At 41.2% G+C, this 23,758-nt stretch overlaps 1 protein-coding gene across 3 annotated transcripts; it reads right to left on the bottom strand.

Annotated features, from left to right (window-relative positions):
• Positions 1 to 1,781: 1,781 nt before the first annotated feature.
• On the bottom strand, positions 1,782 to 22,731 carry TRA2B (transformer 2 beta homolog). 3 transcript variants are annotated; one of them, XM_074877993.1, is made up of 9 exons: positions 22,636 to 22,731; positions 15,562 to 15,695; positions 11,370 to 11,532; positions 10,343 to 10,531; positions 8,948 to 9,063; positions 7,673 to 7,756; positions 3,852 to 3,914; positions 3,010 to 3,083; positions 1,782 to 2,194 (listed from the first exon to the last, which is right to left on the bottom strand). In XM_074877993.1, exons 1-9 carry the CDS (start codon positions 22,669 to 22,671, stop codon positions 2,184 to 2,186), a joined length of 870 nt encoding a protein of 289 aa, XP_074734094.1. In that variant the 5' UTR covers positions 22,672 to 22,731; the 3' UTR covers positions 1,782 to 2,183. The 3 variants fall into 3 exon arrangements, with proteins under 3 accessions (XP_074734094.1, XP_074734095.1, XP_074734096.1); XM_074877994.1 differs by lacking the exon at positions 1,782 to 2,194 and having other exon boundaries at positions 3,002 to 3,083; XM_074877995.1 differs by lacking the exons at positions 1,782 to 2,194; positions 3,010 to 3,083; positions 3,852 to 3,914 and adding an exon at positions 3,985 to 4,769.
• Positions 22,732 to 23,758: the final 1,027 nt, after the last annotated feature.

Raw genomic sequence — 23,758 nt, 5'->3', positions numbered from 1 at the left:
TCAGTCCCTTGCTTTGTGCAATTGCTCTTCCTTTGTCCCCCTGCTTCCCAGAGCAAAAGGAGAAAGCATTTTCTTCCCTACAGCAGTAGAGAACATAATTTTTTTGAGTCTAGAAATGAGTATACCACTATTTCTACACAAAAAATATTCTCACTGTGGAAATGGGGAAAGCTCAAATGCAGCTCCTGCAACTGAAGATTAATTAGATCATAGGTCTAACTATGCGGTATGACAGACATAGGATGTAGTGTTTGCCCAAGATCTTTTAAATCCAATAGATAACTTCATAGCTGAAACCCAAAGCGAATGATTCAGTGCCAATTTTAAAAATGAGAAATGGACTTTAGAAGCACTTAATGTGCAATTTAGCCTCCATGGGACAGCCAACGACTGGCTGCTCCCAAAAGAAAGGGGATGTAGCTCAGAATACACAGTCACTGGGATTACCTCTCGGTTTTTTTTGTTAGGCTGACTATTACAGTAGCTCCCCCTGAATAAAAATTTGGGGGTAAAACAGGCTCACCCCTTAAATCCCAGCCTGCGATGACTTCGGTGGCATTCCTTTCTGGCCAAGTGCCAGCACAGCAGTTCACACAGCCATGTTTTAAACTCTAACACAGGAAGACTACAGGGGCAGGCTCCTGATGGTCCATCCTCCGGTGCAAGCTCTTGGTGTTGCTGTATGAGAGCCCGAGGCTCAGCAGTACTTAAGAGAATCAAACCAGAAAAAGCTCAGAAAGAAATCAACGCCATGTTATCCACCGTTCCTCAGCCTGTGGAACACTGCGTGCCAGCCTGGACCTTCCTACCACCCTGAAAGAGCGGGAAACAGAATCAGAAATTACTCAAGTTAAAGAGTCAAGTCACTGGAAACTTCCATACGAAGATCTAACTCGATCCAAAAACCACAGCGGATCAGAAGCGGCGCAGAAATGCACAGGGAGCAGCTGTCTGTTCCACTCCCATACAGCGACAGGGGAAAGTCATCAAATAAAGATCAGGAGGCTGCAGGTCTACAGGGTGCTGTAACTGCTCTTAGTCCGTGAAAAAAGTGTGGAAATTGCCATACAGGAAATAGAAGTAGAGGGATTTCAAAAGCCAAGAGGCAGATGTAGCCCAGCACCGCGCCGCTCTTGTTTTCTAGGTCCTCCATGCGTGGTCACCACTGGAGCTACGATACGAGGCTGAGGGAAGTTCTAGCCTCACAAAAGTACTTTCAAACCAAAGAAATTTCCTGTGAGTGTATAAGTTCATGAATCCGAGTAGGCAAAGTGGGACTATACTGTTAGGAAAAGATCATTTGTGATTTATATTGCATTTTAGCCGCACATGCAGGTAAAGATGTACTCTTTACAAGGACAATCATCAGTGAATAAATAAGAAAAAAATCAAAGTAGTCTAAATGTTATTTCCTTGCCTTCTCTAAGTGTATGGTTTTCTACTCCCACTGAAGCCCTCTCCGGGTTACAGGTGACAGTCTGCTAACAGCTCACCCGCCTCAAAGCTCAGCAGCATTACCAGGAGTTTATTACCAGTCTCGCTCCGTGTGTACAGTGCCAATGAATGATGTTTCTCGCTCCTGCTGCTGTACAATTTTGCGCATGGACTTCTTCACATGCTGGGTTTGCACACCTGAAGGTATTACATTTAGAGAACAGCTACCCAGCAACACAAAATTAGGGTGAATTTTACTTCTGGGCTTTAAATATTACTCCAGAACACACAGCGTTTAAGTGTTGTAGTCTCTTTTCAACCCATAACTTACACTTTGCAAAAGTAAGTAGGAAAAGAAAAAACAAACTTCTTTTTATTTTATTTTTCACTTTTTGAAAGCATTTTACACAGGTTTTGATCTTCAGAATACCTTGGAATCCGTAGAAAAAACTAACTGAACAGTTTGTCTTTACAATAGAAACCTTTCAGGAGTCAAAATTGAGACTAAAAAAATACATGCAAAACATACTCCTTTCAAAACACAACTGGAAACAAAGCACCAAACTACACAAATATGCAGAATGAAACAGCATTTAACATCACAGAAGTAGTCTTCAAAGGTGTAAAAGTCACCTATTCACTAGGCACTGTTCACTTGTTTAAACAGAAGAGACAATAAAAAATATTGTCCACAAACTTGCAATTTCAACTCAAAGGCTGTAGCTAGAAATTCCTCTACATGTCATGCTTTAATAGCGACCTGAAAGAAAAAACAGAATATATACACTATTACACTTCCAAGGATTGACAGATTTTTAAGAGTTTTGTCTAAATTCACTGCCACCCCTCAAATCTGCATCAAATTGGAGAGTTCTGCCAGTAAGTTCCTTTGTACAGAAACCCCCCCAACTCCTGTCACATGCCCAGGGCTCGTGTTTCAGCGCACAAGAACTCACACTGTAACTGTTCTGGGTTTCCCTACCTATCAGTAAAAGCAGTTACAGTTGTTGTCATTCGGACACAAAGGATAAACATGACAACACAACCTATTCATTCACTCTGTATCTGTTACAAAGGGAGCATGCTAGGAATGCTGTTGTGTTTTATTAAATTTCTGCCATCAGAATGCAGCTTTATCTTCCATGCAAATAAGCAATTCAGAAAAAAAAAAAGCACTGTTTGGACGTCGGATGCAGTTAATCTCCTCTTTAACACGTTACATTGGGAAATTAATCTCAGTGTTAAAGCATGATAGGCTTGGCAATTTGGCCTTGCTGTCCTAGAGGTAACCAAACTGTCAACGTACTACAAACTCCTGTTTTAACAGAGTTTCAGAGAAAGAAACAGTACCTCAGACTTTTTAACAAGTGGTATTATCTAGTTTATTTTTTTTGCAAACTAAATATTTACTCTGCCTTCAAGGTTGTCAGTTGCTCAATGAAACATTAAAGGGAACCGTGGTTCAAAAAAAATAACCACACTGAAGTCAAATAGTCTTTATGGACACAAAAGCACCAAAGGAGTTCAGATAAAGGGGAAGTTTGCTTTTGCCACGTGAGCTCTAAGGCTACTTACGCGGTGAATAGGATCGAGATCTGGATCGAGATCTGTAGCCCCCTCGGCTGTAATACGGGGATGGTGACCTCCTCCTGTGAAACAGGGCAACAGAAACAATCCCCACGTTAAAGCCTGCGGCAGGTGAGCGGCAGCAGCTTTATGTGGAGACTTCTAACCCGGTCCTGCTAGCAGGCATGTACTTGGGAATGCTAACGAGCACGTAAATAGCTGAATAACATTTTTACTGGGTAACAAAGCAAATATTTGCATTTTCTTCATTTTATTTTTAGTAGTATTAATTTGGACTAATAGAGGAAATACAAGCTCTCTTGCATTCACAGTTTGACTACATGTGATTTTGGTGTTTCAAGCCACGAGCATCCCAAACAAACAGTCTAAGCCAAATCACACTTTAACTTTTAATCTAAATTATTTGTTCTGAGACAAAGAGTTGATTTGATTAGCAATCACTGCTACAACTAACCCCACCCCCAAACCCCTCCAATCCAGGCACGCCCAATTTTTGAGTTTCCTTGCCTAGTACTGCTAATCTCCCAATAAAAAAAAATAAAAATCCCCAAACATTCAGGACATCAACTTCTTGGCATAAACCACAAGTTTTTCCTGCACAAAGCTGTGCTAACTTGTCCCTACGCTAACCTCACCCCTTTACACAGCAATGAGGGAACCCCTGAAATGAATTGCACTGCTCACTGAAGATCTGCAAGTGCCCAGGACCCACCCAGTTTCTGTTAAAGTGTTTAAAGATAACCTATACTTGATTCATAGAATATTCAAAAAATACCATGTGTAAGAGTATTTCCACTGATGACCAGACACTGAAAGCTTTCCTATCGTACCTGTAGAACTGATCCCTGTCTTGAACAGCTCTCCACCCTCCTCCTCCGCCACCGCCACCTCCTCTGTGAATACAAAAGCAGAATAACTTTTGAAAATTTTAAAAATAAACAAAAAGTTCATTGTATAAGCAAAAAGCATCAAGAAAATGATGTGAAGACAAGAACACATTACTTCCTACACTGGATAATGCTGAATTACTTCATTACGTTCATTTTTATATATTCCTGGAATGAGTTGGCTAAATTCTGTCAAGGAGCAGTTAAAGAGGACTCATGTCCCAGCTGACCAATACTGTATTTTACAGGGTCATACTCTGCAATGAGCAGCAATTTAAGATTGGTACACAGCCTTCGCTTCTAAGACCATTTCTGTTCTCAGATGCTTACCCACTCGAGGCAAGCAATTTTTAAATTTTTTTTTAAAGAAGCAGGATCACTTCACTGTTCTGAGGAAAAAGTTGTTTCCAAGGTGTAGGCAGGGGAAAAAAACCCACACCCTTACATTTTAACACTTCAAAATCATGTTTAAACAAGGACATTTAAGAACTGTGGTGCAACTTCTCCTTGTATAGAAGCTGCCTAGAACTGAAACAATACATTGTAGTACTTAAAAATATTAAGTGGTTGGGCTGGTACCTCCACAGATTTAGATACAATAAATCATTACCAGGAGGAGACTAAATCAAGTCTGGATTATGGTACAGGCACTGCCTCAGATGTCTCACAGCAGCTCAAAAAAGGCTGTAAATCATATGAAGGACAAAGAACCCCCAAAACACCACACTTTGTATCAGCAGGTGTCTTTTGTTTTTTCAGAAAAAGTCTTCTCCATCTGGTAGATAGCCAGTGTACACATTGTGTTTTTAAAGGTTATTCTTCAGTTTACAGATACTTTTCCAGACAAGATTAAGCATCCCACTGCAATGAGAAGAATATTAAAGTTTTAACATGACATTTCCCATTGGAAATTTTATTTCCCTTAAGGCTTCACTGCACAGTGGGCAAGGAAGGCAAAATAATTGTTACCAATTGATTTTCTAGGGTGGAGTACTAGTATGCAATGCTCTACTGCATCTTTAACAATTCTAACTTTCCCTCCCTCAAAGACACACTCACAACATAACACTATTCTCTCTCCCTCAAACAAGCAAGACCCACGGAATGAGAAAGTAGGTATCTAACCTGGGCAGACCATGATATTTTTAAAGTAGCCACACACAAACCATTTGTAGCTTATTTTCACTCTTTCAATACCTACTACGAAGACATCATAAAGGTTCCACAGTAAGCTTTAAAACGTTGGGGTGGGGGGGTTTTTGGTTGGGTCCCCCTCCGCTTTTTTTTTGTAAGATAGGAAATGGAAATCCCAGTTGCTGGAATTGTCAATATTCTGAGTATTTCCACCCCAAAGCCCTAGCTCAGAACAGATGCAGGATGGGAAAACATGTAGGAAGGACAGAACATTGCCCAGTACATGACTGCCTCAAAAGAGCTGGGGTGAAGCATGGCCATGAATTCTGATACACTACACTCAGACTATACACTAACTGAAGCAGTCCACCTTCTCACATCACTTCTTACTAGTCTGCTGTTCTTCATCTAATGCGTGTACTCTTCTTTATGTTACGTCACTATCACAGTCTGCAACTATTCTCACTAGCACACACCCAGAACTGACGTAATTACAACTTCTGATAATGTTTTACAAACATCTGAGCTACTGTTCACTATCAGGAATTAAAAAGGTAACACTTAAGCACTAAAGACTTAAAGGTCATGCCATAACCCAAACAAGGAATAAGTTACATTTTAAGAACACACAAGCAACAAACAACAGATTTCAAGGACAACCAGTACACCCCTGACTGACCCTTTATGAAAGGGTAAGGAAATTTGTATTGTGAAGAAGCACAAGAAGAAAGACCAATGGTGTAAAACTCTTACCAAAAACTACATAACCCCCCACGTGTTTTGCTGGTCCTTAGGTGCCTCTGTCATTTTGATAGGTTTACATCAGATCCCCATACAAAAAAAAAAAAGAAAGCAAACTAGAAGCACCACTTAACAGGCTAGCAGGCTATGTTGCAAGTCATCTGTTCCCCAACACTTTAGTGAGCTGCTTCAGTTAATTTATCTGCTAGATTTCAGTTAATTACTTTTAGTACATTGAGACGAGGCTATGTGAACTATCACAAGCAATTTTTTGTACCTTGTGCTCTGAAACAAACTGAAGTTTACTCCAAGAGCCATCTACCACATATGAAAGCCTACACACAGGTGCTGGCCAGGAGAAACCCAACACATCCTGGCTCTTGTAGGCCCAGTATCAAGCTCAGATTTTAGTTCTCCAAAATGTTCAAACCACTGATGTTTCAAGAAAATGGATTGTTAGAGGCAGAAGTACCCTAATGATTGCTTCCCAGAAACGAGAGCAGAATGTTTGTGGCTCCTGTGTTCGGCACCTTGCTCCCCTCCTGTGCCCAGCAGCACTAAAGCACTGTAGAAGCAAGGCACCTGATTTAAGTTACAACAGCAAGGCAGGGAGGGCAGAAACAGACTGGAAGCAATGACAACAGTCTGGGAAGGAGAAAAAGGGGCTGAAAGAAGTAGGAGGGGAAGGAGGAGACAGCTGCCCTCACTCCCTGACAATGACCATACAGTTATCAACATAAAGTATAAAGATGGGACTTTCTTCTACACCTAGAAAGCAACAGAAGAGTATACTGAAAGCTAAGATCACAGAATTTATTATTTCCTTCCTCTTTGAGCTATAATGCAATAATGCAATTTGAATTCATGTATTTCCAGGAATACATTGCTGCCATCAGGGAACAATCATAAATTGACCCATTGCTGATGCAATCAAGCTTTGCAAACCACTCAGGAAGTACTACTACTAGAATTCTGCAACTACAGGAACCTTTGGTAATTGCAGACAGAAAAAACCCGAACTCTTATCTTTGTGTCCAACTAACAGTGTTTGTAAATTGTGAGGATTTCACAGGGAACAAGTCTTGTTGGCAGTCTTAATGGAAAAAGGTGACAAACTTGATCGTCACCAAAACCAAATACATGCCAATGACATTTTCAACAAATTTTATATCAACTTTACTAGCCCACTGACAACATACATGGTCACCCGAATATTCACCTCTTTCGGCTAACTACTATGCTGTCAAACACAGAATTTTAGACTGAAGACAGACAGAAATAGGAGGTGTGAGTCCTTCAAGTAAGAACACACACATCCAACCTGACAGAGTATGTTAAAAATGCTTTTCTATGCAAATATCCAATACAGAACAGGTAATGTTCCACTCCTTGATTCCTCATTTTTTGGCAACATTTGAGGTGCCATAATTATTAGTAGGGAATACTGGTGACACTGAAATTTCCCACTTTTTGTCTACTACACTACGCTCAAAATGTAAGCCAGAGCTATAATGCCAACTCTGTTATTAGTTCTGCACCTCTATTCCCACCATTTCAATGCTAACTGATGAATCAACAAAATATTCTTTTAAAATAAGAGCATAGAGAACATACTTTTTTTCAAAACTTAATGCAGATTAAAAAAAACATTATGGACTAACTCATGCCACAGGTTAAATATCACAAAGTATTTCTCACTCTGATCAATTTGATTTGTACTGAGCAGTCATTTTGGTCAAGATTTCGTAGTAAGATTCCAGAATGTCAGTGAGTGCAAAAATATTTTGGCATACATACATAGGATGAACTGCTTAACACTTATATATGTAGAAATGTCGACAAGAAAGCACAGTTTAAAAAGCAGTTGAGTATTACAAACATTGCCTCACCTGTATGATCTGCTGTAATAGTCACGATCATCATACCCTCTATCATACCCTCTGTCGTAGTAATCTCGTCGTCGTGAGCTGCCACTACAAGTAGTGAAAGAGAATTACATTTAATAAAATATAAAACATTTTGTTTGCAGTGCTTTCCAGTAGGCAGTCAGTTAAGTATATACCATTTTAACTGGGTTGTATTATTACCGTGTGTCCTCACAGTTGAAATGATTGTGAGCACTCTACTTTCCCATCAGTGCAGATGGGAACAGAACTACTTAAAATAATTGCTTTTTAAAATGCTTGAACTTTAATACAGCTACTTTCCTCCTTGGCCTGAAACCTCTAAACCTTCTGGTATCACAGGCACATGAGGAATTCCATTCTGTGACAACTCTTCATTCACTTTTAACTCTTAGAAAGCTTCTTTTAAAAGAACTTTCCAATTAAAAATAGCCTGCAGTCTCAACACAACATCAGCAGCTACATAACCACCAGTACCACAAGCTGAAAGTCTTGGGACAAAACTGGGAAATGACTCGGGAAAACGATTTACATTCTTGGCAACTTTAAGTCAAAGGTGTACTCTGTGTATAGGGCAAACTGCATCACACAGCTGCTCAGTTAGTATTTGCCAATTCACTCTTGAAAACTTGAGCTTGCAGAAGACATTAATATTTGGAGGTACATAGGACAACAACTTATTTAGAAACTGTCAAAAAAAATATCTTACTGTAGACTTACCGAAATGTTTAGATTATTCATGTCTGGGCTGCATAACTAAGGAACACAGGTTTCTGCTCACTTTGTAATCCAGGCTGACCCCAGATCAGTCACCGACAAGTGCCACATAAATTAACCCCTCCTATCTAATGAGCTGACAAGACATGCATTACTACTGATGGCTATCCACATGTAACAGTCTTTTTTTTAATTCTGAAGAGCCTCTTATCAGCTGAGTTTATTAGTTCTCAGAAGCTTTGCCAGATAACCACATCAGTGTTAGCAGAGCTCTTAAGGAGACTTTTTTAAAAAAAACATAATTGGGCATCAACAGCGATTTTTGTGTTTTAGTTTCCAGTACCAAAACATGCACACACTGTACAGCACAGAAGTCACAAGCAAGGAAACAGCTTTCAGAACAGCACACTAACACAAAAGCCTGATAAATTAGGAAAAACAGGCAGAATCAGGTCTCTTAGAGGTGATACAGAACAGTTTTTAACAACACACAAGACAATTAATCCTATCCCATACAGGAAAAAACCCACACAGGCAACTTACTAAGTGGGTCTTCCCATATAGATTCCAGGGGTAGGTGTGTGAGGTCTTTTTGTTATGGAGAAGTCTACCCGGATCCTTCTTCCATCCAGCTCCATCCCATTGGCACGTTCCTTTGCCTAAGCAGAGTGATAAAATACAATCAGTTGTAGGTATGAACTTTATTACCACTGCTTCAAGTATGAAGAGAAGTCCTAAAATGGCTCAGTTAGGATGCGTGTTCAGGTTTCACTTATGCTCTACATGTAACACCAAACATAAAACTGTAAGACATTTGAGGCCAGCTGGATATAAGCGTCAGTAACCACTTAGAATGTGATATATTGCATAATAAAGCCTGAAAGGAACATAATTTAACAATTGTTTCAGCACCTCTGTTTCTAACATGATTAATAGGAATGCTTGAACATGCTCATGTAGGGGGATGTAACTACTCCAACACACAACATGAAGCAAAGCATTTAGAAGAACACTGTTATGTTGAAGATTTTTTTTCCTTGAATACATCCTCAAAACCTACCATAACTTACTTATGACTTGGATATTACAATGGTAAGTCTGAAGTAAAAAAAACCCAAACCATTAAGTTTTTTCTGCCAAGTAGCAGGACCTACATCTAAAGCTCCAACCTAACACGGAAGCCCTTCACGCCAGATTTGGGAAAGAAGACACTAGAGCCTTTAAGTAGTGGAATTTATGCAGAATATAAGCATAGTTATAGCCCATACACTCAGCTGGCCTGAGTGTAGAATTCTATACCTGGCGAGTACAGAATTCCCTGTTCATTCTGCAGCACCTGTAAGCACAAGTCTCTTAATTTGTTTTATGGTATTGACACAGCTGCAACTGACTGAATCCCTTAGGGTTTCCCATGGACATCTTCAGGCACCAGGAAGCCACTGCACATTTGCCTGGCCTTTTATTTTCAGAAAAGATTCCCCCCGCCGCCCCTTTCAGGCCGAAGCACTAGAAGTCAGCAGAATGCATGCTAGCGCTCCTACAGAGAGCTCTGAAATGACCCTCTGGTCTGCTCTGAACATGCCCATTTTTAAATGTAAGATCACATGTGGAGTTAGGAAGGAACTCTCATCTCATAATTAAAAGAGAGAGCCTGTGTTTCTATCTTCTTTTCCTTGTTGGCATAGTTTGCACTATGACTAGCCCCTGAAGTTTTCTTTTGTGAATTACACAACAGCTCAGCCTGCACAGGGACCAGTATTCATGCCTCTCTGCTTTCTCTTCTGGTACACAGTAGGTATCTTCTGAACTGACATTTATTATGAGGTGCCAAGTATTTTTTAGGCCCCGAGTTTCCCCAGGCTATATCCTGTTACAGAACACACATCCTAGCAGCTGAGAACACAGCAAACATGCTACACATTTTGTACCCCAACTTACTTCCTTAGCATCCTCAACATTTTCGAAGTACACAAATGCAAATCCTCTTGAACGCCGAGACTGCTGATCATACACAATGGAAACATCAGCAATTGGACCATACTTGGAGAAAACTTCTCTCAGATCTCTTTCTGTGGTGTACAGACTCAATCCAAACACGCCAAGACAACAATTTGGGTCAGGATTTGCCTAAAGGAAGGGACAGATAGATCAGTATTAGAACAAAATAGCTTATATTTGCAGTACAAGGTGTTTTACAAGCTGTGACTGTCAGAGCTTCAAGACAAAACAAAAACAGAAGATACTGCTGAGATTCAGGTTGGGTTAATTTGCTAACAAACACTATTACTATCAAACCTACAGATACACAAGCCTCCTTTCACAAAAATACTTTGTGTTTCTCAGGGTGCTGTACAAACTACAGTTATAGCACACAATAGGTACTGTGTTTTAGAAGTTTTCCCTCCAAAGTCTAGCTAATGACTGTTGAATGTGGAGAGATACACACACAAGCCTGGATCACATCTTCAGTTGTGTTAGTTATCACTTTTTTCTCCCGCTGCTTCAGCACGAACCACACCACACTCCGCCACCTGAGCCTGTAAAGCAGCTAAAAGCAAGCTGATTTGCACGCTCGTTTAATAAAGACACCATCAAACCAGCTTTTAATGAAGCATTTTAGTTTTCCAGGCTCTCTAATCAAGAAAAACACAAATGTTTCTGCCTCCTAATTCTACCCCCATCCTTCACTGCATACATTCACTCATTTATTACAGCAGGTATAGTGACAACAGCCTACACTGGTAGCACTTCTAAATGCATCTGCTAAAAAAACAGACAAACAAGACACCCCCCCTCCCCAATCCTAAGCAAAGTTATGGAGATCCATGGCTTATCAAAAGCCAAATGATACTTAACCTCAACAGTATCTTTCAAATAGACCTGAGCCAGAAGCAGAATGTTTTTCTGGAAAACCCCAATTAACTCAGTGATTTCAGGATGTATGTCAACTACTTCTACAACATACCCTGTTTCCAATATGACGTCTGCGAGTAGACATGGGTGAATGGCTGTGACTGTGTCGTCGCCGATAATCCCGACTGTAAGATCTACTTCTGGATCTCCTATGAGAGCGGGAACGAGAGCGGGATCTTGTGTAGTGTCTACGGGAACTCCTCCTTGATCTAGATCTGGGGAAAAAAAAAAAAAAAAGAAAAAGGTAGTGTTGGGTTCGTTTGGTTTTTTTAATCCTTAAAAAATACATCAGGTATACACAAACAAAAAGCCCAAATAACCATTTTCTAAAAACCTGCAGTACCACATGATTCAGCTATAAGATTCAGCTATAATCGATTCAGTCACTACTCTCAAGGACCATGTCCTAAATCTTTACAAGTAGATTACTGCAGATGCTCTCAGAGCATTTCTACTGCAGAACAGGAACCTAAACTTCCATTTCAGTTAGCTTTTAACCTTCTCCCAATAGCTTTTAACTTTTTCTAAGCAGGCTATCTTGGTTTGACACAGTATATGCTTAGAATATTCACAGTAGCATTTAAGTAAAAATAGCTGGGGTGGCTTTCTTTTAAAGACTTAACAGAAAAAGGAAACAGAAGTAAATATGACTTAACATAAAGCACACACGATTGCAGAGGTGCACACTTTTGCTACACTGAAAAGTAAATACACTTTTTACACAGTGCATAACTGCAAGCACAGAAGTCTGGCAAATGTCCCTGAAACAGAGTTTAACACAACTGAAGAAATTAAGCTGTAGTAGGCTTATTTACTTCCTGGTATTTCAACAGTTATTTAACATTAGCTGTTCATGAACGTCTATATGTTCACACTTCAAGTGTATTTAGGCAAAGGTGCAACTGCTCACTAATTTCAGCCCAGGCCTCCTCAGAACAGTCCCAGAAATGTTTTCTGACAGCACTCAGTCTGGGGAGATGAGGTTCTGAAACAGTTCTATTCCTTCTACTAAACCCTCAGCCCTCCCAACACCACCTTAGCCGAAAGGATGAGCAGGCAGTTAAACTGGAATATTACACCTGAGCTTGGCCTGCTGATTAATCTGCATTCCACACAACTACAAAGAAAATCGCTGCAAGGCTGAGAAGTGCAATAAACAGTTTCATATTCAAAGGCTCTTAGTCATAAATTGTTAATCTTCAGACTCTTGTGTCTTAAATGTCCCTCCTCTCATTTGTGAAAGCCAAGGCAGTTAAGTACTGACTGAGACCATAAGCTACCATCATTGCACAACCATGTTTCACAGTAACACCACCACTACGCTGGCATGAATGAAGCTCTTAACCTGAACCCGTTTTTACTCCTGAGCATTTAACAGCTTCTTCCACAGTCAGGATTTCTCACTAGGTAAGTGTCACCAGACAGCCAAACCGCACGATATACACTCTCTACGTTACACGCCTCCTTCAAAAAATGCCTTCAACCTCCTCAGAAGCGAGCCAGCTAAGTTCTGTCTTCCTAAACTTGAAACGTGTATATGTGTCCAGAAGAAATGACGTCAGCATGTCCCACTACAATACTTCTAATTATGTATTCAGAAAGAATAAATTATTTTTGGCAGCAAAAAGTAAAGGAAAAAAAAGAGAGAACTTCCCTGAGGCAGGGAAGACAGTAAAGACAGACAGAAATAATAATAAAAAAAGAAGTTCAACACGTATGCACAGCCACATTTCGACCTCTAACGTAGAAAAAAACTGAAGGCAAACAGAACTGATGGTTCCAGGTAACAGAATGCTCCCGTTACACTGAACAGAGGTGGACATTTCTAAACCAGGCAATCCATTATGTGAGAGAAAAAGGCTTATTTTAAACAGCACTGCTTATATTGCTGCCTTAAATGTCATACTGCCATTATTCTCCTTTGCTGCAAAGCCACCACAGCTGAAAATCCCGTTTCTTTGTTAAGAATTGTTTAGACTTCAGAATCGGCCAAAGATTACAAGTTTGCTATGCTACTGATGAAAAAACTTCAATAAAAGCAGATTTTTAAATCAAGTATATCCACACCCCAAATGATAAATACACCAGGACACAGATTTGTTCCCAAATCAAAGTTTAATTTATAAAGCTGGTAACTCAAAAATACACTTGCAACAGAAACTACCAAGAAATACAAAAGTTCTCACAAGGTTATTTCTCTGGTGAGAGCCAGAGTTAGATGACCTGCTCGTAATCACATCCAAATGTGTGACAGCACTGAAAGTGATGCAAGTACGTTGGTTCTAAATACGTGTCTTGACACAATTCTGCCCAAACCTGCTAATGAACCCACTCTAACTCTGCAATGTATTTCCAGCCATGGGCATTTTCAAGACAGCTGTTAAATGCTCAGGAAGCCATGGTAGTCATAAGCTTCTACTTTGGTTCATCAAAAAGTACAAAGTCAGTTGCCAGGGTATTATTTAAAGGGTGATTTCTTGTAAGATAATTTGCTGGGTGTCACAAATTCTAGATCTTGTATTTGCTTCGTTCAGCATTTTACACAATTCGTGATTGCATTCTTACACAGTATTATGGTTATTCTGCAAGTGAGAAATCCGGTGGTTTTTTAAAGAGTATGGAATCCCTAGAGGTTATGGATTAAGGTGCAGAAGGACATGTTGGGCTGGGTCACAACTTGCTTGTTATTTTAAAATTTAAAGGTTCCCCAAAGGTGTTTTGCAGTCTCCTCTGAGGTTCTCAAAACCCAACTGGATAAAGCCTTGAGAACTTGGTCTGAGCCCAGAGTTGACTCTGCCTTGAGCAGTATTTTGGACTGGACCCTTCCTGAGCTGTCCTATCAATCTCTCACTACTAGCAATTCCAGAGGTCACTCCAATTTCATACTCTTTAAAGTGGTATTACTCTACCAAGTATTTATTAATTTAATTTGACATATTTGTTCCTGCACTACAGGGATTGCCAAGTGCACGATTTGACACTTGTGACTGCCTGAAGTACACAAAAAACCCAAGCCCATTCCTCTGTTGTCAAAATTTCCTAAGTATGTTCCTTCTCACAAAAGCCTTTTAAACTTATCACTTTATCTTGCAAAGAGATCTATACACATATTTGACAGTGTTTTCCATCACGGGTGATTGCTAATAGCACAATATCTTCCAGTGTTGCCATCCTTCCTCCAGCCTGACCCCCAGGCTTTGGGAAGCCTAATTCATTGCTTATACACATAAAAAGTATATTGTGAACAGCTCAACTGGAAACCCCAGTTTTTTTAACCTGAATGCTTACGAATGAGTAAAACTATCAACACGTTAATTTCTGTAGTCAGCACTCCATTATCTATCTTAAGAAAATAATGTCATTCACCCATTTACAGGTTTTGTTGCCTCTCCATTCTTTGTTAAATACGTACCTCGTACACGACACACCTGGTAAAGCCAACGTAAAGTGGCTAGCAGTGACATTTATAGCCTTATTTCTAGACTATCAGAGTATTTTGTCTCAGTTATGTCTGCTAACAGTTTCAAGGGGAATTCTGTCACTGCACACAGCTTGTTTAGCAGATGTGTGTAAGAATAGGCAACACTGCAAAAGGCATTTTCACAGCGTTCATGTCGTCATGTAACAAATACAGTGAGCAAGCTACTTTCTCCACAACTTTTTTTGAGCACTTGGAAAGCTGTCTAATCTTTAAATCTTTCCACGCTGTTAATTTTCAAGTGGAATTAATATACATTTAAAAGGTCAGACAGGTGTCTGTTGAAATTCACATTTATCTCTGCTGCTTCTTTTTCATGGAAGGTACCATTAAGTCCTCCAGAAACATCACTGCTTACAGTGAGAACACATAATACATTAAGGTGACCTAACATGGAAAATTTGCTGATGCACCTATTTCTTTTTAATGCACAGAAAAACTAAGATCTAGAGTTCTTAATGCTTCATGCTCAGAAGCTAACCGTTATTCTACAACTTAAAAGGCAGGCCACCTCCAAACCGAGGTGTCAGCAGAGATACAAGCCTATGTAGCAGACTACCTATTAGGAAAAGCTGCAGAAATATTTAACTCAATAGTTTAGCTTTTCAAATCCTGAAACCACACACCCCCCCCCCTTTGTATTCCGTGTCCACAAGATCACCAGTTATCTCTGGAAACAGAATTGGGCGAAACTGGGTTTCAGTTCACCTTTGACATAATCATCTGACTTGTGAAGAGGAGGAAGAGGTAAAAGAAGTAAACTCACCTGGATTCAGACCTGGATCTAGATTTTGACCTGGAACGCCTGGAATCCTCCTTAGATCGAGATCTTGCAGGGGTGTGCCTCCCCGACTTGCCAGACCCATGAGCACTTCCGCTTCTGGAAGCAGAACGGGATTCCTGCACGCAGATATTGAAAGCCTAATTTGTACACAATTTCTCGTTTACCTAAGGTCTGTAAACAAGCTCCAGTGAAATAAATGGTAAAAATTCATATCTATGTGTCCGGGCAGTTGGCATTAGAACTGCCTAGATTTTTAAGAATTTTTTTTTTTTTTTTTCCCTGGTAGACACTTCTTTACCCTGCATATACTTTTGCTATTAAACAGATAATGCATGCATGTTTAGCAAAATATACAGGGACACATAAACAGACTAGTAATTACTTAGCGTAGTGCTTTCAGATTCCAGATTACTTCTTATCTTAACTTCATTTTTATTCCTTTTCTTCATTCTTCCGTTTCAAATTCTGACTTCTTTCATCTTCCCCACTTCACACAAATTGCTCAATATTCTACAAGTGGGACTTCTGGTCTGATAATTAGCATGCATTCACTTTCTTTTTTTTCAAATTTCAGCTTCACTTATTCCTGAGCTTCAAATAATTCTCATTTATAAAACTTGTCAAATGGCGACTTCCGCATTTTCCTTCTTCAACATTAACCTTAATAGAAAAAGAACAGGATGAAGAATATTTAAAAACTCCAGGATAAAATCTAGTGCCAAAACTGAAACTAGAAAAAAAATGTTTTGTGGACTTTTACTATATATGCAGTTCAAGAATTGAATCTACCAAATGCCTTACTATTTTATAAACAGATTCAGTCAATTCAGTTTAACTTAGTACTAAGTAACTGAATTCGCTATTTATGCCTATATTTAATAGCAAATGCACAGTGGATCAACTGAATATCTACTAATGAATTCAGCATTAGGAAACTCAAAATACTTTGCACTGTCAGCCACATGCTTAGACAAAATCAACAAGAAGTGACTTAAGTAAGGTCCCTGCTGCGGCCAGAGACAACTAACTGATGTGCTTTTTGAAAGCCGAAAGCACACCACGGTTGGTCTTTCAATGACTTACAATTATGTTATTTTTTGGGACAGTCTCGCAGTTTAGAAGGCCTAGTTCGAAGGTTTATGAGCGCACTCACACCTACTCTGCCTGCACAAGTGTGATTACATATGCAGCCTTCACGCTTCCAAGTAAATAATAATTTTTTCACCAACCAAAAATGCTATTTTGTGAAACACACTCAAACACTGATCTGGAACAATACCATCTACTCTATTATCTACTTGTAATCTTATTTGGTAATGATATAACCTAATTAACATTTTCAACATTTATATATACGTATCTTTTTAATCAGTATGATGCTTAACTTCAGTCATGTCTTAAACACTTGGTTTGAACGCACTAGATGGTATTCTTTATTTCAAGATGTTAGAGAAATTTTAAAATTCAGCAGTAGAATTCTATTTAACTAAAACCAAACAATTCTAAATTCTGTGTCAATTCTGATCAAGAATGCTCACTAACAACAAAGTACCAGATTTTTCCCAAAAATAGTTTTATTTTTGTAGTTATCTCTTAAACCTGAGCACTCAAGAGGCATTTCTCCTTACTAAGCATTCAGAAATTCACTCGCTAACCCAAAATTTAACCGTGCTTAAACCACCTCCCTACAACTTAAAACAAAGTTTAGCTATTTACAATTGCCTACAATACAGTAGGGGGGGGGGGGTGGGGTGGGGGGAGAAGACAACTTGAAGGATAAAGCAGATTTTCAAGAGCAACAGAAATTATGCAAAGTTGGTCAAGGCCATATTCTTATCTGTCAAAATGTTTAAGCAGGTGTTATAAACCATAGCCACCTCATATACTAACCCTGCAAAGTTATTGTGAACTAATTTAAGTTACAAATAACAAATTTAACCTACTCATTACCACCTTCAAAAGAAAATAATCCATGGAGATGAGTTTTGAGTTAATGTTTTCATTTATCCATAAGAAGTCTTCAACTCTTTTTAAGAGTTAGACAAAGCAAGACTGAAGAAGGGCTTAAAAAAAAAAAAAACTAAGGTTGTTCTTCATTTGAAAAATACTTCCGTTCACAAAACATAACTCTCTTGACAGATTCAGGTTAGACAGGAGCCATGTCCAAATACAGGTGGTCTAATACTTTTCAGGACACAAGAAATGCAGGACGGGATGGAAACAGCAGGGAGGATCTTGTACATAAACATGCCCCATGCCCTTTTTAGGGTTTTCAGAAGTCAATAAGCTTTGAGGAAATCAGTAGAGAATTGCTATTAGCATAAGCAAATGACTGAAGTCTTCATCTATTTGAGGTTTTTTTTGGTTTTTTATGATCTTTGCTATATTATGTTAAGATTGATGTGGAAACCGGACACCTAGGATCTGAGAAGAAACTTAGGAAGAAAAAACTGTAGGACAACTGTATATCTAAATCAGAAAATTAAATAGCTGGCTTATTTTCATCCAGCTCCTTTGGACTTTAAAACATTTTCCAGTTTTTAAACATCCACATTTTGTTTCCAGATCATCCTTTATCTTCACTCTACCACACTTCACAGGATTATGCCACTTCTTTATTACTTCCAGCCTCAAAGGAATTCACTGCATCTCACCTGCTCTAGATGTTACTAAGACTGGTAATTACCCCTAAAATTTCAAAGTTGTTACCCTCCGCACCCTGAACTCTCAGGAAATTCTCCCTGCCCAAAATTTCAAGCACCAGGAGCCTGCAGCACTCCAAACTTAGATAATGCCCCATTATACCAACACACACTGAGGGTTCACACGAGCCACTCACACAACTCACTTCAACTGGAGTTTCTACTATACAACTATTTTGTTGTTCTTAATACATTTTCTTTTTCTACTTTTTGCCTTTTTTTTCTCTGAATTTTCTTTAAAATGCCAAAGTAGGCTCCTGTCATGACATGTGGAAGAAAAGAGAAGAAACAACCTTCTTTATCCTACCTATATTCAAACACTGCCAGTAAGCAGATCAAGACTGGTGTTCACTATTAAATAACCACTTTTTTTCTAACTTGACTCTGTGAAGTGTGGATTTTTAAAGCCACCAGATGCCTTGATCCTTACCAACAGTTCTTCCCCTTCATCAGGCATTACTGGAATTCAGGTGGAAGCCCTGAAGTCCAGGCTTGTGGTTTCCAAATTATTCTTTCCATACTTTAACCATATTAAGAACAATGTGTAATACTGTAGGGATGATATTTTTAACACCCCTAAGCACACTCATAAATGTGTGTTATGGTCATCTAGTCGTTCAAGGAATGTTACAACAGCAGGATTATTCGGGGGGCAGTAGACAAAAAAAGGTTTCCATGGACAGAAGTGGCTGTAAGGTCTGTAAGTGAGGACCATGTGCTCTTTGCACTTCTGAGATCCAGCCTTTCCTCACAGGAATACAAGTTACAGTTTCAGTTACTTAAGTTACTTCAGATACAGGCAAATAAAATTATTAGCATTTTTTAAATCCTAAATCTCTATAAACCTATGTATTTCCACTTATCTTCCTAAAGAAGGGTGCAGCCTCACATTACACATTATCAAACCTGCATTCAGCTTTCTTCGAGGTGTAATCGTGCTAACTTCACATTCCTTCAACCTCTCTACTGCTGAATTTAGCAACTGAGCCAACAGGAAAATAACAGCTTTTCCCTCTTTCGCCTGAAGCACACGATCACTGCTGGGGGTGGTAGTCCACTCAGAGGGAAAGCAGAACAACTCCTTTCCACAACAGTTTCCAAACTCCACCAAAAAAAGACAAAAACGTGCTTTGAAAAAACAAACTAACAGACCATGAGCACAGAAGCCCAGCTTCCTCCCACCACCTCTGCCACTCACTGACCCTGTGGGCCCATTCAGGGCACCAAGTTGGCAGGAAACTAATCCATGAGCAAAAAAGCAAACTATCTTTTGACAGTTTAGGGTACTGAATCAGCCTACCAAGAAGTCAGATCAAGTGCCAGCTGATGAAGGAGGAACACAGAGAATGACCTATCCTTTTGGTGGCGTCAAGCTATCAGATTGTTTCTAACCTTCTCAAACTGCTTCCTTAGACCTTCTTCCACAACTTAGTAATAAAATCTGCATTTTTGAAAAATATACGTGTGAAGTACCTTGTAAGAAGAACTATAAATTGAGCATTTATACCATTCTAACAGTTACTCTGATAAAAAAATAACCTGACTACTATATTAAATAGTTTCTGATCAGACCCACAGCAAGTTATCACTATTAACTAATTCACAGGATGACACTCAGTGTTTTTTCTTTTAACTAGTCTTCTTTCCAACCCTTCCATGCCTGAATCACATACACTTCAGTGAGTACAATTTCAGTGAATGAAAACAAAAGTGACTTGGGAAAATGTAGCAATTGCAGCATACTGACAGCACCTGAAGTATATTCCACTATTTGAAGTATTGGTAACATTTAATAATTTATAGTCTCTTCAGTTAAAAAAAGTTTCCAGAGTTTAATCCCACTAGGGAGTGCAAACTGTAAAAGAGAACTGACTGGGGATTTTTTTTTTTCTTTTTAAACTGTGACATAAACCAGCTTAAGTTTGTGTGGCTGCTGAAATAGCAAGTCCCATTACTTGCGAAAGCACCTGGTATTTCTTCTTCATCCCCAATGATGACATAAGGACCCGTGGCTACACAATCAAGTCAAGCCTGCAAAACCAATACAGCTGGAAATGGAATCAGAAAAAAAAAAAGTTTCAGCTGATTTAATTCCCAGATCTGACTGACTATACAAACACTAGTACAAGGGAAAAAGCAGGAACACATTTTCAGGAGCACAATTCTTGTTGGCAGCATGGACTTGGAACAGCTTAACAGACAGTTGTAAAGTCATATCCTAGATTATTTATCCAAACACTGTTTCTACTCTGCAGAGACTTTAGCACTTCCAGCTTGAAAAAGTAGAAAGCCATTGACTCCGTAAAATATAAGCCTTAAGTAAGCAAAAATGTCATAAATAACACTGGCAATAGCATTAGAAAAGCCACTCCCTGATCTAGCCTGAAATAGCAGGCTTGCAGCTCTGGTTTTATCTTTCAGATTTACAAACATGTACATTGCATACAACTTACCTATTTACGATTCACATAAGTTCAGGCATAGCTCATTTCAAGCCTTGGTGAAGACTGCCTGCACATGATTTCTTTTTTTTTTTTAATAAAAGTATAGAAAAGATAAAATAGAAAAGCAGGTGGGACAGTAATTGCTGCCCTATCGTACCCTGCACAATTATGTTTCAAAAAGATTGTGCTATAAAGGTTTAAACATTTCCACTCATTCTGTTTGAAAATACAATGCAGGTTATCCCGGCAAACTTTAACTAAAGTTAGGCTGCGGTCTTAAACTGTTTTTCAGTCTGACTTGCACAATAGCACTTAAATCAACTTTTTCAAAGACTAACACACAGAAATCCAGCTTGAGCAAGTCAGAAGTAATACTCCCTCACTAAAAATATACTAGCTGTAAGAGTGACATGAAGACCTGAATGAAAAGGTAACAACGGGAGGACTACAAGTTTATTCTTTAATCCCTTTCAGCCATTCACTTCCATCTAGCATTTTTAGCTTCCTGGAGACCAAATTTTTCTAACCTAACCTACCTTGAAGTAGAAACACACTATTAAAGCTTATTCTAGTGAACATGAATAAGAAAAAGCCATATTCAAAGAAGGACACTGCAATTTTGTGCTCAGAATTATTAGATTCCCTGTAATTTTGCCGACTCCAGTGAAGGTTTAAAATTTAAACTATTACCTCGAGAACTGCCTCTGATGCTGCACTAAGTTAAAAACTTACAGACTTATGCTGAAAAAAATCCCCAAACACAGTATTAACCCGTGCAGTAAAAATTAAAAGACCTCAAAGGAAAACAAGACTGGTTCACTAAAGAAAAGCCAACTATAGGTAAACTGTATTGCAGATGTACATTACAAACGTGAAGCTTAGCAAGTCATCTACTGCGATATTAGTAAAATTCCATCCACACAGGAACATCTTGTAGTAACTATGCAGTTTAAGAGAACATCTACTGCAAGTTTCACAAAACAAAGATATTGCCCTAGCACCGCGAGCGTTCAGTCTGAGGTTTAATCCTTCGACTATTGCAGTCACATTTAAATTAAATTGAGACCAAGCCACCTGGATGCAATGCTGCTACTACATCAAGAAGTAGAGTTAATATGTTACAAGCAAGCGCGAGGAATAGCGAATCGGAGCTCAATTTAGAAAGTAATTCACCAGAAATGAATTGCAATGCAGCTTTGGAGAGAGTATAACAAAGGCTCAGACTACTACCGGCTCGGGATTTTCCTTCCCTACCCAGAGGTTACCGAGCAGGGCTGAGGGATGGAGGACGAGGCACCACGGTACCAGCCGAGACCGCCGCAGCCCGGCTGCGAGTTCGGAGGGGCCTGAAGGGCCGCGCGCCTCCCGCGCTGCAGCGGGCGGACCGGGGGAGCAGGGCCGGCCGGCCCCCACCCGCCCGCCGGCGCCGCGGTGGGAGCGGGCAGCGGCCGCCCGGCCCCGCCACGCTCGGGACAAGGATAAGGCAGCCCCGCCGGGGACAGACAGGCCGGCGGGGGCGCAGCGGCAGGGCCCGGGACACGCAGCCCCGCCACCCTCGGCCATTTTGTCCCTCTCCGGCGCGCCCGGTCACCAGCCCAAGATGGCGCCGAGCAGACTCACCATGGAGCGCGCCGGCGGGCGGGCAGCTAGAGCGTCCCCGCCGCGCGCCCCCACCGCCTCCCCGGCCGGGCCAGCCGCCATCTTCCCCCGCCAAGCCCCAGCCCTGCCGGGCCTCCCGCGCGTCCGCCGGGGCCTGCTCACCCGCCGCACCGCGGCGGCCCCTCCCGCGGCGGCTCCGCCACCCGCTCCGCCCAGGCCGCGGGACAGGGACACGGGGGCGACCGCGCCGCCCGGAGAGGAGGACGGGGAGGGGGCCCGGCCGGGTAGCGCACTCAGACTCCGTGTATTACCCGCTCGCCGTAGTTCTGCTCCCCGCTGTCGCTCATCGTCCCGCCGCACCGCTCCCCGCCACCGCCGCGCCGACCCGACCCGACTGTCCCCGGCGCCAGCGCTCTCCGCAGAGGAAGTGACGCAGCCCCCTTCCGCCGCCCGGGAGGGGAAGGCCCCGCCCCCGGCCCTGAGGGGACGCCCCGCCCCCGCCGTGCCGGCCGGGGCTTTTGGCGGGCGGTCGCCGGTGGTCGGTCCCCCCCCGCCCCGGGCTCGGCAGCTGCTCTGTCTCGGGGGCGGTCACAGCCTGGCGAGTGACCCCATCGGAAGCAGCTCCAGTGCCGGGTAGAGATGGTCCTGCCCGCCCGGCCGGGCGAGGCTGCGGCCAAGGCCAGGGTCTCCGCTTTTCCCCCGACCTCATCCTCCACAGGCCGCGCGGGCCGTGGAAGCGGTTTAAAAAAAAAAAAAAAAATCACTGTGATTGCAAAGGGCTTTCTTGGAGGAGGTGCCCAAGAGTTTCAAAGCATTAGTTTAGTGCAGGTTGAAGAGGGGGATATTTCTAAAACACCCGCGTGAGGGCAGCGTAGCATCACTGAACAGTCATTTTTGCTCAGTCCTTGAATAGTTCCTTCGTAAAACACGTACCACTGCGTCTGTGAGGAGCGACGCAAACACCTTTTTCTCCATCACAGGCAATCCGGCTGTCACTGGCTGTTGTCACATTTGTTTTCTTTCACCCCGGCAAAAGAAGCAGCACGAGTGAAGCACCATCATCCCCAAAGGGTCAGCGTGGCTCTGGCTGTGCAGGTATTAAACAAGGACACCCAGATGGACTGGGCTGCCATGATTTAAAATACACCCCGTCAATTTAAGCAAAATACCGACTTACTCAACGCTCTTGAAACCCCACGGCACTGCGCGAGGGTTGAAGTCTGGAGACAGCACTCATCATCCCGGTGCAAGGGTTACCCCACACACTGAAGGATGCATTCCCACTCCACGACTGCTCCCATAACCATCTGACACACCAGCAGCAATTAGTTTTCTTCCCTTAAATTCATTTTCTGTACAGTGAGAGTTGGGATAATGCTCCGCACACGCCTGCATTTGGGCTGTTAAACGAGCAGCGAGGCAGAGCGCTGAACA

This window comes from Strix uralensis, chromosome 9, assembly GCF_047716275.1.
Source record: "Strix uralensis isolate ZFMK-TIS-50842 chromosome 9, bStrUra1, whole genome shotgun sequence".
NCBI lineage: Eukaryota > Metazoa > Chordata > Aves > Strigiformes > Strigidae > Strix > Strix uralensis.
The sequence above is the reverse complement of the archived record's forward strand: the minus strand, read 5'-3'. Positions and strand labels throughout refer to the sequence as shown.